The 13,188-nt window shown below is 33.0% G+C and overlaps 1 protein-coding gene across 2 annotated transcripts; it reads right to left on the bottom strand.

The window, feature by feature from the left end:
- Positions 1–6,323: 6,323 nt before the first annotated feature.
- On the bottom strand, positions 6,324–7,770 carry LOC145006303 (uncharacterized). 2 transcript variants are annotated; one of them, XM_078965396.1, is made up of 2 exons: positions 7,529–7,685; positions 6,324–6,886 (listed from the first exon to the last, which is right to left on the bottom strand). In XM_078965396.1, the coding sequence occupies exons 1-2, from the start codon at positions 7,624–7,626 to the stop codon at positions 6,604–6,606; spliced, it is 381 nt and encodes a 126-aa protein (XP_078821522.1). In that variant the 5' UTR covers positions 7,627–7,685; the 3' UTR covers positions 6,324–6,603. The 2 variants fall into 2 exon arrangements, 1 of the variants encoding a protein (XP_078821522.1); XR_013662856.1 differs by having other exon boundaries at positions 6,748–6,886; positions 6,972–7,770.
- Positions 7,771–13,188: the final 5,418 nt, after the last annotated feature.

Genomic DNA, 13,188 nt, shown 5'->3' with positions numbered 1-13,188 from the left:
TATATATATATATATATATATATATATATATATATATATATATATATATATATATATATATATATATATATATTCGTAACTAAACATTTATATGAAAACTAAAAAATAAATGAACAAATCAAATCAATCATGAACTAGCAGATTGACATGAGCGTATTAATATTTGTTCATAAACGAATATATGTCCATAAACAAACGTATGTTCATAAGCGTACATATTTCCATAATCATGAATGTTATAAATCAATTACAAAATGCAGCTTCTACAATTATATTTTTGCTATCAATATATATTAATAAGAATGGAAATTAGCTTGATACAACATGTTGTGCAAAATGAAGTTTTGTTTCAAATGTGAATTTTATTATAGGCAACTGCACTCGATTTTCACTAAAAAAAGTGTCAATTAGTGACGAAAACGAAATGATCACTAACAATAGAAAGAGTCATCACAAATTGATTTAGTGACCAAAATTATGGTCGTCACTTTTCATCACTATAGGTCCGTGACAAAACTGATTTAGTGACCAAAATGTATAAGCGGTCACTAAATAGTGACTAGAATATAATGGTCACTAATCTGTGACGATCTGTTTCGTCACTCAATGTTGTCACTAATCAATGAAATTCGTCATTATTTTATCTAATTAGTGACCATAAAAAATCGTCACTCATTTGTCCAATTAGTTACCATAAACAGTCTTCACTATCTAATCCAAGTAGTGACCATAAAAAATCGTCACTATTTTATTCTAATAGTGACCATAACAAGTCGTCACTGATTTTGGTCTATAATTCTTATATTTAACCCGTTTATAAATTGATTTGTCAATTAGGAAGCAGAATATATTTGCCACTAAATCTACAAATAATAATACAATAATATAATTTTTGTTTATTTTTATCTTAATATATTCATTAGGTAACAAGTTAATGCTAACAAGAAATTCCCTTATGGCAACAAATTTAACTATTTCTCTACAAAGCTCGAGGTATCTTACCCTTCATCTTAAACCCGAGAATAATAATAGTTGTATATGAGGGTGAAAAGTCAACCAGGATATATAGATTAGCTGATTGTTTATCTGAGGGTTATCACATTTGTAGCTGATTGTTCTGTCAACATCTTTGTAGGTTCAGAATCACCTATAAGAAAAAAAATATATCTCTTGAGTCTTGTCGTCCAGTTTGTTCATTTATTCTAGAGTGGAAGCTTTTCTATAAGAAAAAATAACAATTAAAAAGCCACATGACATACCTCTCCATCAATGCAAATTTTTCTTTCATTAGTCAAGTCAAAGTCAAGGTCAGAACTCTCTAAAATCAACTTGAGCTAATCTATAACTTCATATCATCAACCATATATCATGTATGGATATCTGCATCAAAAAAATGGAATCATTCTTAACTAACAAAAAACTTAAAAGGGCAAAGTCAAATGATAAATCATAATAGAAATATAATATTTTTCTAAAAATAACATAACAAAAGAGGAAGACATAGTAAGTTTACAAAGTCTTCACTCAAGGAAGAAAAAAGCTTATTAGGCCACTATACTTTTGAAAGTCTATCTTAATATAACATTGTGCTATCAATTTTATCTTCTTAGGACATTATACTTGTAAAAATCTACCAAATTATTGAATTATAGCAATGAGTTTCTTTGTATCCGGATGACATTCCTATAAATGGTAAATTTTTCAAGGTACAATGTCGTAAAGAGAAAAAAAAAACGAAAATAGAATGCTATAACAAACAAATCAAAGGAAGTAAACTACTATTTATTGCATTTAACCCTAAAAATAAAGGACGAAAAATGAGTATAAGAGGCAGCTAACCTCAACAAATATTATTTTAGTGAGATGCAGTGTCTAACCTGTAGTATTAAGGGTTGACTTGGTTATAAACATTACAATATAAAAAGAAATGAAAGTTTGTTGTTATATAGTATCATATACACTGACATACCTTTCAGCCATTGAACAAAGTAGCTCATGGACAACTTTAGCCTCAATAAGATTTCCTTTAATCAAAAAACAACTTAACAATACAGGAATAATTTATGCAAATTTCAAATTATATAAGTATTTTATTGAAAAAAAAATATCACAATTATCATAATTCGTAAAATAAATCATGAACATACCTAAGCTAATTCAATATTATCGCAAGTAAAATGACATATTTTCCCTAAAGCAGAAACCCCATCATCATATGCAATCACATTCTCAGGATGAAGAGCATTATAATGTCTTATTACAACATTTAGCCTCGAAAGAGTCTATGAAAATAAAAAATGTACAAAATTTGAAGTAATAATATTAAAAAAATCAAGTAGATATAAACTACAAACAATGATATGTCTTATGTACCTCCAACTAGTGGTTTTATGGTTTTATAACAGAACCACTATACTCTGCATACACACTCCAAGTCCATATATGGTTAGTTTATAAGAAAACGTAAAATCTGGATCAATAATTGATAATCATGCTGACCTGGTGGACATTTGCATTCTCATCAATGCAATATTGTAGAAAGAAAGGAAGAGATTTGCTTCTTCGTTACTATTTTCTTGTTGAATCTACTTATCTGTACAAACTAGTATTTTCATTCTTATCACAATCCTTCTTTCTTCAACTGTTATGTCCTTCCCCTTATGTTAAGAAAAGAGGGAGTCATGATTATATATTGAAAAATAGAACGTGAATAAGTGGAAAAAAAAAATCATCAAAAAAAACTTACCCATATAGGCATCAAATATGAGGACATGTCATTAAAGAAAGGCAAGAAGGAGGCTTTAAATGCTCTTATCAAAGTTCGTAAATTATCACCAATTTGTTAACAGGGAATTCAGAAGGTTATCAGATGAAGGTTCATATGCAAATGAGCCGACTGCGGCTACAGCCATTGAGCTCAGAAACTTAGCTGCAGAAGTAACAAATGTTTCCTACCAAAATGACAAACTCAATGCTGACTTGACAACAACAAAAGAGGCCTTATCTCAAAGATCTACATCAATTCATTCACAAAAAATATTGATATGTGTGTCTGAGAAAACTGAAGAAGGTGATGGTAATGGTATGCTTATAAAGGAGTTGCAACAAGAGGTTAATACAACACTTGGAATCCACTCTTTTCAGAAAAAATAGAGGGAGAGAGAGAGAGAGAGAGAGCACCAATTATGAACAGAAGGAGATAGATAGAATCAATTACAACAAGTCCTTCAGGAAACTTGAGGAAGCAACTTGAAGTAGCGAACTATATGTGCAATAAGTCCAACGAGATGCAGACCCACAGTAGAAATGCAGTCCCAGTTCATGTAAGCATTTCATCGAACAACTGTAGTGCAAATAGGAGGAGAAGATGAACTGTAATCCCTAGATGCTGAAAAGAAAGGTCTAAGGCAGTAGATGAATACGAAACCCGAAAGAGGAAAGAAACACCACATGCAAGATTAAAAAAGGATGTAGAATATTTAAAACTCTTTCAATTCACAAATAATTCAAATCGGCAGGTGTTTTCCAAATAAAGGACGTTTGATGTGTTAGAGCTTCAAATAAATGGAGTAAGAGATGTTCTTACATGTTCAAAATTGTTGAAGATCTCTTTTGTTCATCCCTTTCTTACGGAGGAGAAGGAGCACATCGAGAGATTTCTCGTAGTCGATGTATGTTAAGTAATCATGTTTCATGGGACTTCTGGCGTTATTTGACCAAATCGGCAATTCCACGGCGAGAGAATAAGCCATGACGCTCATTGACTATGAGCTGGTGCTTGTAGTGTATCACTTCTGCCATCATTACTGTGTCGGAGAAAGTGAACACTGAACAGCAGGTGGCGAAGGGTTTCCGCTCGGTAGGTTATCGACAACTCCGGTATTGGTTTGTTTCCCCCTCTTCCCCACACTTATTACTTTTTTTTTATTATTGCACAATTCGCCCAAAAACATTTTATGTTTTGAATTTTTCCCCAGTGACTTTAGTATCACCTATTTGAACACACTTTTTTAACTTTATTATATCAATATGTTCCTTTATATATTTCCATTTCTTAGTCGTGATAGTCAACAATAATTTTACGAAATTTGGCCAATTTGCTCCATTGATTTTGTTATATTTTATGACCATTATGTTATAATTATCATTTTTCCCCATTCATACATATGTAGTTACATATGTATATATTGACGAGAAGTCGAGAAGTCGAGAATACTTGATGTATTTTAGTATATACTTAAAATCATGATCTGTACAAATGTATGTCTGCTTCTTCGGTTTTCATTTTTAAGCTAAGTAATTTAACTAAAGACATTTTTAAACTAAGTAATTTTATTAAGTATTTAAGTTGGAAGCTATCTTAATAAAAAAGAATTCAAAACGCGACACAAATTAAAAATTATAGTTTTTTTGTATAACAAAAAAGAAACATATTATATATTTTTCTTATATTTGTTTAAAAAAACTGGTAAAAAAACATAAATTCATATTGTTTTCCTGAATAAAAAAACTACTTAAATCAAACAGTTTTTTACCGTGTCATTTACCACTATTTTTTGGTAACTAAACTCTTTCCATACTATTTTTTGGTAACTAAACTCTTTCCATATAGTGACCATTATTATGTCGTCACAATGTGTGGGTTTGAAAATCAAATTGCTCTTAATGACCATTATTTTTGACCATTAAGTCTCCAATATAGTGATAACTGTATTAGATCATTAAACGTCAAATCAGTGACCACTAAGGGTGTAAGTAAGCCGATATACTCGTGAGCTATTCAGGATCGACTCGTTAAAAGTTCGACTCCAGATCAAATTAAACGAGTCTGAGCCGAGCTCGAGCCTAAACCTGAGGCTCATTTATTAAATGAGCTCGAGCCGAGCTTCAATTATTTGGCCCGCGAGACTAAACGAGCTTAAACGAGCCTCTCTCTCTCTCTCTCTCTCTCTCTCTCTATATATATATATATATATATACACACACACACACATAGAGGCTCGATTAGGCTCGCGAGCCCACTAAATTATCCACGAGCCGAGCTCGAGCTTCATTTTAAGGCTATAATTGAACTCGAGCTTCCTCAAAATTAAAAGAGTTGAGCTTAAGCTTGGCAAGGCTCGGGTTCGGTTCGGCTCATTTACACTCCTAATGACCACTAATTTTATTCACTAATACTTGTTATAAAATTAAACAATAATAATAATTTTTAGTGACCACTCAGTGACAACAATCTCAGATTTGGTCACTAAACGTGTACCACTACCAAAATTAAGTGACCACTTAATATTTGGTGACTAAAGAATGCTGTTAGTGATCAGATTTCCGGTTGTCACTAAAAACTTGGTCACCAAAAAGGAATTTTTTTTGTAGTGCACATATTCACCTTATGTTATATACCCCACCGTTTTTTCCTATTTTAATAATAGTCTTTTTAGATAAGATAATGATCAAGCGCATATCAAAAATAAACCGTATAGATTGAACGTTTAATAAAAACAAACAGTAAAAACTTTACGAATTAAAAAAATAAGTTAAAGACCAAACGTATGAATTATCCTAATTCATAGGGATCATTCGTGTAATTTACTCTAAATGGAAATGTAGATATAGGTTAGTAGCTCCTCGTATATTTACAAAAATCTCCTACACATTATCTAGACAAGTTGTAGGGCATTCAATAAAGAAATATATAAGAAACTGAAAAAGCAATATCAAGACAAAAAAATAGTTATATATATTTGCAGCTTAATGCTAGAATGAAACACAGCCGAAATTCCCAAACCCTGAATAATGCGAATACCGTTTTTGTCTATAATATACCAAAAACTATTTCTTATTCTGTATTTAAACTTTTTTTTTTTGGAATGAAAATTATTCACTCAAATTAAGATGTAGAAAAAGCAAATCTATAAATTTTTATGACATTATAAGAGTAAAAAGAAGTGTAAAATTAATAATTAAAATCATGAAAATATAAGATAGAAACACAACAGTTTATATATCCACAATTATTTATTCATGACAAACCCTAGATCATTCCCATGCAAAGTTTTCTATCTCGAAAATAAAACAAAAATATACGTAAATCACATTTGTGCATCCCTAGTTGTATTTTCGAGATAGAAAAATATATATTTTTACAAACACAGTGTATATTTTTTATACTTCAAGTATACATAACATGCGATGTTTTTAAACGATCAACAAACCAACACGTTGGATTTTTATTTTATTTCATTGTTAAAAAACATGAATTTGCAACTTAAGGGTTATAAAAGTACCAACGAATGCATGCCATGCAATTTGAGGAAGGGGCGAGATCAACTAGGAAACTTATTTAGTTGCTACTGCTATGAAACAAGTTATATGGAAGTCCAAACACATATCACAAAAAAAAAAAAAAAAAAAAAAAAAAAAAGGAAAAAAAAAAAGAAACAGTAAAAAAGCTAGAACTCGATTGTTTTCACCACCACTCTCTATCTTCTCCTCTATAGACAATACTTTGTTCCCCTTTTACCCTCAAGTCAAACCAAGAATTACCCTCTGGGAACATTAAACTCCATAAAGGTCTCACCTTTGGCACCAAACTTGGATCTTTATTTAACACATGACGTCTTTCAGAAGTTTGTACCTTCGAGTACTAGTCTTAGGGGAAGGAGCTCCTGTGGATGAGGATGACTTGCCTTTTTCGAAACCCTCTTCACGATCATGTTGCTTGATCTTGTCACCGGAATATTCTGACCGGTTATTGATTCCGGCGTCCGATTTTAAGCTTGATTTCTTGGAAGAACCGGTGTGTTTCGTAGTTTTGATCACCTCGGTTTGGCACCAATCGCATAGCTCCGGAGGCTCCGATGATTCGCTATAGTAGTTGCTACAATACCTGATCATTCATGACAAATTAAATTAGATTATTAATTATAAGAATAGTTAAAATTTATGATTGAACAGGTGCGATGTCCACTTACCAAGAAAAGAGTTTCAGAACATTATTTATGGAGAACAAAAAGATTTGCAGGAATTACACATGGAGATTATAATATCGGTGTTAATATATGGTCAAGCTGGTCAACATAAAATAGTACGTAGGTAATCAAGCTATAAAAAGGAATAAATAATTACTTCGTGAAGGAGATGGTGGTGGTGGTGGTGGTGGGCGGCTGGAGGCGGTGGCGTTGGTTGTAATAGTTATTAATTACCTCCTGTCACTTACGCAAGCTATGGTGTCCCTTTTGTAACATGGTGAAGTGTGTTTTCATGAAGGTAAATTAGAAAAAAATTCATAAGATTCTAGTGATATATCCCTATTTAAATGAATCAACTTGCGGATATGTTGAAAACAGTCAAAACACAAAAACAGAATAGCATGAATATGAACGGAAAGTGATGGCCGGAGATCATCTGCAGTTGTGTTAGAATATGTACAGTCATAAACTTATACGTGCTGTGTGTGTGTGTGTGAGAGAGAGAGAGAGAGAGAGAGAGAGAGAGAGAGATGGTGGTGGTCGAGGGTGCGGAGACGTACGAGTGTTGGAAGCGGTGATGGCACTTGATACATCGGAAGATTTTGTCGGCGAAACCCACGTCACCACACATACAACAGACTCTTTCAACATCCACCATTTTTTCAGACCACTTGATCTGTGTGTGTGAGAGAGAGAGAGATAAAGAAGAGTAATGGGATGAGGCGGTGTATATATATAGACGTATACGTGTGTGTGTAGAAAGCGTAGGTGTGGGGGAGTGGGGTTGAACAAGTCGACCAGAGGTTGCTTGCAGTCGTTTTCAGTTATGGAGAGAGAGAGAGAGAGAGAGAGAGAGAGAGAGAGAGAGAGAGAGAGAGAGAGAGAGAGAGAGAGAGAGAGAGAGAGAGAGAGAGAGAGAGTATTGCAATAAAATGACGATTATGTCCTTGTTTGTGGATGTAGACACGGAGGAGAACTCTCAAAGAAAGTATTGATTAAACCATCAATAATAATCTAAAAAGCTACTTTTGCATATTTGTTCGTGTCCCCTTTGGCATAAAAAGGATAAAAACTTGCATAAACCAACACCACACACATGGGAGTTAAATGGAGGCTAAAGAAATTTATAGATTTAAAAGACTTATCATATCATCATTTATATATCGTATTGAAATTTATAAATTAGAAACAATTATCATATCCTCATTTTATATTTTATACAAATTTATTAATTTTTTATAATACAATAAATCTTATAATTTTAATGTAATATATATATATATATATATATATATATATATATATATATATATATATATATATATATATAAAATAAGAAACTTTTTTTTAAAAAAACTTCAAATGACAATTGAACTCAAAATTCATTCAATACTAAAAATTACACGGAAGAGTTCCATCCATGACACTAGACTTGTAATCTTATTTAACTATTTCGTTAAATTTTCAATTGTAAATGCTCTCATAATAGAGAGTGTCCATTCCTCCTACCTCTTTAAAATTATTTGTCGCATAACTACATATCAATTTGGAACTTCTTAATTTTCAACTAAAATTTTTATTTTTAGGTTTAGGATCATTTTTAGACGCTGAACGTTTCTAAGTGTTTTATTTTGGTTATTATACTTTGTTTAAGTTCATTAAACTTGTTTATTTTTATTCATTTTGGTCACTCTAACAGGTGATAGCCGATATATAACTTTGTCAAGATTGTGATTAGTCATTGAATTTTTCTTGGTGATTTATTTTATTCATTATATTTTGTTTAAGTTACCGTTGGTTATTGAACTTTTTTTTTTCAGTTTAGTTACTCTATTTTTTATTATCATTTATAAAAAAATTTATAAAACTACAATTTTTTTATTATTTCTCTACAACTAAACTTGTTATATCACTTATTTTAGAATAAATTATATGAATAATCATTATGATTTATGGTAACATGCATGCTTAATGTTTTCAATTACTTCATACAAAACATAACCTTTGAGTCTTGAATGATGATCGAGTCCTCTAATTTGGGCTTTTGGAAGAAATAGACTTGTTAGTGTTTTCAATTAATTCATATGCACCAAAATATTTGTTGCTTTAGACCACCTGATACGTAGACTTTCCATGGGTTTATCTAACATAAAACTAATTATTGATGATGATTTGGTGTGTTTCTACCAATGAGAAGATCGATGAGATGGATAATGGTAAAATAGTTTTTTCTTAAAGTTATTAGGAGTGTTCGAGTTAAAAAAGTTAAAGACTAAATCTACACCCTACCATAAATCACAAGGATTATTCACATAATTTACTTTAATAATTTACTTTAAATAATTGATGTAACAAGTTTAGGTGTGGAGAAAAGAAAAAAAAATAATAGTTTTTTTTTCATAAATGATAATTAAAAAATAGAATGACTAAAATGATAAAAATAAATAAATTCAATGACCAATGATAGCTTAAACAAAATATAATAACTAAAAAATACTCATAAAAGTTAAATGACTAATTATAACATTGACAACATCGTTTGATATTATACACCTGCTATCCTCGGTTAAAGTGACCAAAATGAACAAAATATACAAGTTCAATGACCAATGATAACTTAAACAAAGAATAATGACCAAAATTAAACATCTAAAAGTTCAATGACTAAAAATAACCTAAACCTTCAAATATAAGTTTAACCTTCCAAAATGTCATAGAAGACATGATATGCACATGCCTTGCAATCCAACTTGAGCCTTTCGACTGCCAGAAGCACGATCTGAAACATTTAATCCACAAATATAAGTACAAGCTTCGTGAGTTCCCAAAAATATCATAATCAATATGTGACAACCCAAACTTTATTCCCTTACATTACCCCGTTTCCGTTAACGGAATATTCCATCTATTGAAAGTTCTGTTAATTTAAGGTCGTTAAATAAATAAATGTCTTATTTATTTATATATTTTATGCCGTTATCGTCGTGATAAATAAATAAAAACACGTAAATTACATTTCCATATTAATTTGGAAAAAGTTAATTTTATTACGACCACTAAATCGGGTGCGACCAAAAGCCCCGTTTAACGACAGTATTGGGTAGATTTTCACTAAGCTTCAACTTCAACCCATATATAAAGAGGAATGGACTTCATTCCACCCTTTTCACTCTCTCTCTATACTCTCTCCCATAAAAGTCCGATTTCGTCTCAAATCCGCGAGTTTCCGCCTCCAAAACGTAAGATCTTCTACCCTAACTTGTTTTAGACATTGTTTAGTGTTGTTTTAACCCAAAAATCACCCAAGAAAGCCAATTAGAAGGAGTTCACGGCCTAAGAACCTCCTTAGGTCGTAAACACCTTAAATGGTGCCAAAATGCCCAAAACTCCCTCCCTTAGGCTTGGAAACTAATTTAGGATTAAGCCTAGAAGTGTTTGAACCTCAAATCAACATGTTTAGGGGCTTGAAAGAGGGTTTACGGCCCAAGAGCATTCTTAGGCCATAAACTCCTCAAAATATGCAAATCAAGCCTCAAAATCACTGCCAAACCACCCTTAGGCTTAAGACATAAATTAGGGACTTGCTATTTCGGGTTTGGAGCAATTAAACACAAAGAAATGAGGGGTAAAAAGGAGTTTACGGCCCAAGCACATGCTTAGGCCGTAAACACCCCCAAACCATGTCAAATGATAGTTTTTGCCCCTAAATGGCCTTATACCTTCATTATAAATCACTAGGATTTAATCAAGGGCTTAAAACTTCAATAAAACCAAGGGGTAGGAGTTCACGGCCGTGAACTCCCATAGGGGTGGTTCATGGGTCGTAAACTCCCATATGGTCCCTTTAAACACATTAAACCCACTCATACATTTTAGATTTGGACCTAGCTAAATTCCACGATCAATATAAGGCCTTTAAGCATCCTAGAACACCCTCACCATGAGTTTACGGCCGTAAACTCATGGGGAGTTGTCCCAGGGCCGTAAACACTATATGGAGAGTTTACTCTTGTAGAGTAAACTCCATTCCTAAGTCATTCACACCCTTAAATGTTACCCGGGACACCCCAAACACTTAACCAAAGCGTTTTCCGCTCCTTAGAGTGCGTATACTTGTTTAATTAGTATTAAATGTAATAAGTGTATGTGAACATATGTTATCATATGTTAAATAGGTCACTAAGTGTGTCCAAGTCTTTACTTGACACCGAGCACCCAACCGGCGCCTTCGTCGGATCCACTTACACCAGGTGAGTTCATACCCCTGAATGAACCTTTTAAATGTTTTTACATGTTTTATAAGGGAGAATACAAGTTAAACATGCCAGTTATCATATCAATCACATGTGATTGATAACCCGCATACACAAGGATTTACCACACTGTTAACTGCTTTACCGAGAATGACACTGTAAATGGTTTTCTAAAAACATAGTTACTTGTTCAGCTTTTACTTATAATGTTTAATCCAAGTTTCATTTTAAACTTGTTTATGAAAGGTTTTCAAAGGATTTTTTAAAGATTTTCAAACTTATTTTACCAAAGAATACTAAGTTGCAATTTTCGTAATGTATAAAGGTTTTCCAAAGTTTCCGTCTATGTTTTTATACTCCTACTTGGTGAAGATACCACTGCTTCATTTCGGTTTAGTTAATACCTCTACTTTGTGATACGCTTATACCTGATAACTCCTCCACTTCGTGATACGCTTATACCTTGTAAGACACTCTACTTCATGACACGCTTATACCTTGTAAGACACTCTACTTCGTGATATGCTTATACCTTGTAAGACACTCTACTTCGTGATACTCTTATACCTTGTAAGACACTCTACTTCGTGATACACTTATACCTTGTAAGACACTCTACTTCGTGATCCACTTATACTTGAGAACGCTTCCACTTCGTGATACGCTTATACCTAATGACACTTCCACAGAGTTAGATGTATGCCTATGCTTGTATAGATGCATATAAATAATGTTTGAAGGACTTAGGAAGGCTTGTTCGCCCTATTTCCTTTTCTTCGTTGAGATGTGGTCTGGTGGGATCGAATGTCCGTCTGAAGGTCGTTTGACAATTATTTATATATTATGTATACAGGCATAGACATATAGGTTTACACTAGTCAGCCCAGTTGAGAGTCTCTATCGCTTGTCCAGTATTTTACACTAAATCTCACTATACGAGATACATCCTCAGTACACGGCCTACTCCGTTGTCGAGTTGGTAACCAGAGTCTCTTGTAGGGAGAGCGGACATTGTGTGTATAGATCTATACGGGATTGACACCCCCGCACCCTGACTGCTAGCTACAGTCCACGGCCTACCAAGCCAAGGGGTGACAAATGTCATAATTATACCGACGCTTGCAGGGCGTCAAGATTCTCTAGTGTCGATCAGTATGGTTACGAGTATCTCGGGGTTACCTTATAATTCATGGCTTTAAGGCAACGGGTTTTATACACATTATTTCACTGTATACACTGTGTTCACTGTATTGGACCTTACTAGCTGTATCTTTCATTTGATATTGCCTGGGGTCTGTATTCTCTATTCTAGACCTTACTAGTTGTATCTTTCATTCCAGGAGCTTTTTATGAAGACAATTTAGTACCAAGTTGCACTTATATCATTACCTGTATTATTTTGAAGTATTGTAATGTAAACCATGTAAAACTATTACTATTAATGCAATGGTTGTTGTACTTTGATTACTATAATGCATGTGTTGTGATACTTGACATGACGTCATCCACCCCAGAATGTTTCCGCCGTTCTGGTTTTAGGGTGTGACACAATAGTACAAAAATAATGTATACAAATAATTGCTCATGACCTCTCGCTGTTTCACCAATAACGTGGCTCACAACCTCTCGTCGTTTCATCGATAAAATGTGCATTTGAACTCACGACTTGTCGTCATTCCATTGTCAACACGAGTTTATAAGTTGATGGCCCCTCGCCGTTTGCCATCAACTCCTCAAACATACATATGAACGAATCATATAAACATGTAATCAATCATATATAAGACTATGCTAGATTACTCATAGCATTCTACTCTACCAATCCTTATTATATCATATAAGGATATACATTGTATCATATAGTATAGTGAGAAAACTATAACTACCATTTTCTAGAATAGATCAGTCAAGGACTTGGAGGGATAAATGTAAGGTTTTTGGGAAAAACCTGTTGCCACGACGTGGAG

The sequence above is a fragment of the Lactuca saligna genome, chromosome 7 (assembly GCF_052625555.1).
Source record: "Lactuca saligna cultivar CGN05327 chromosome 7, ASM5262555v1, whole genome shotgun sequence".
Lineage (NCBI taxonomy): Eukaryota > Viridiplantae > Streptophyta > Magnoliopsida > Asterales > Asteraceae > Lactuca > Lactuca saligna.
Note: the sequence above shows the minus strand (reverse complement) of the source record. Positions and strands in the feature narration are given on the sequence as shown.

Excerpts from the sequence above, each read along its gene's own strand:
- LOC145006303 (XM_078965396.1), bottom strand. The coding sequence starts at position 7,626 with ATGGTGGATGTTGAAAGAGTCTGTTGTATGTGTGGTGACGTGGGTTTC. Across the intron at positions 6,887-7,528 it reads CATCACCGCTTCCAACACTC|GTATTGTAGCAACTACTATA; the intron begins GTACGTCTCCGC and ends ATGAATGATCAG.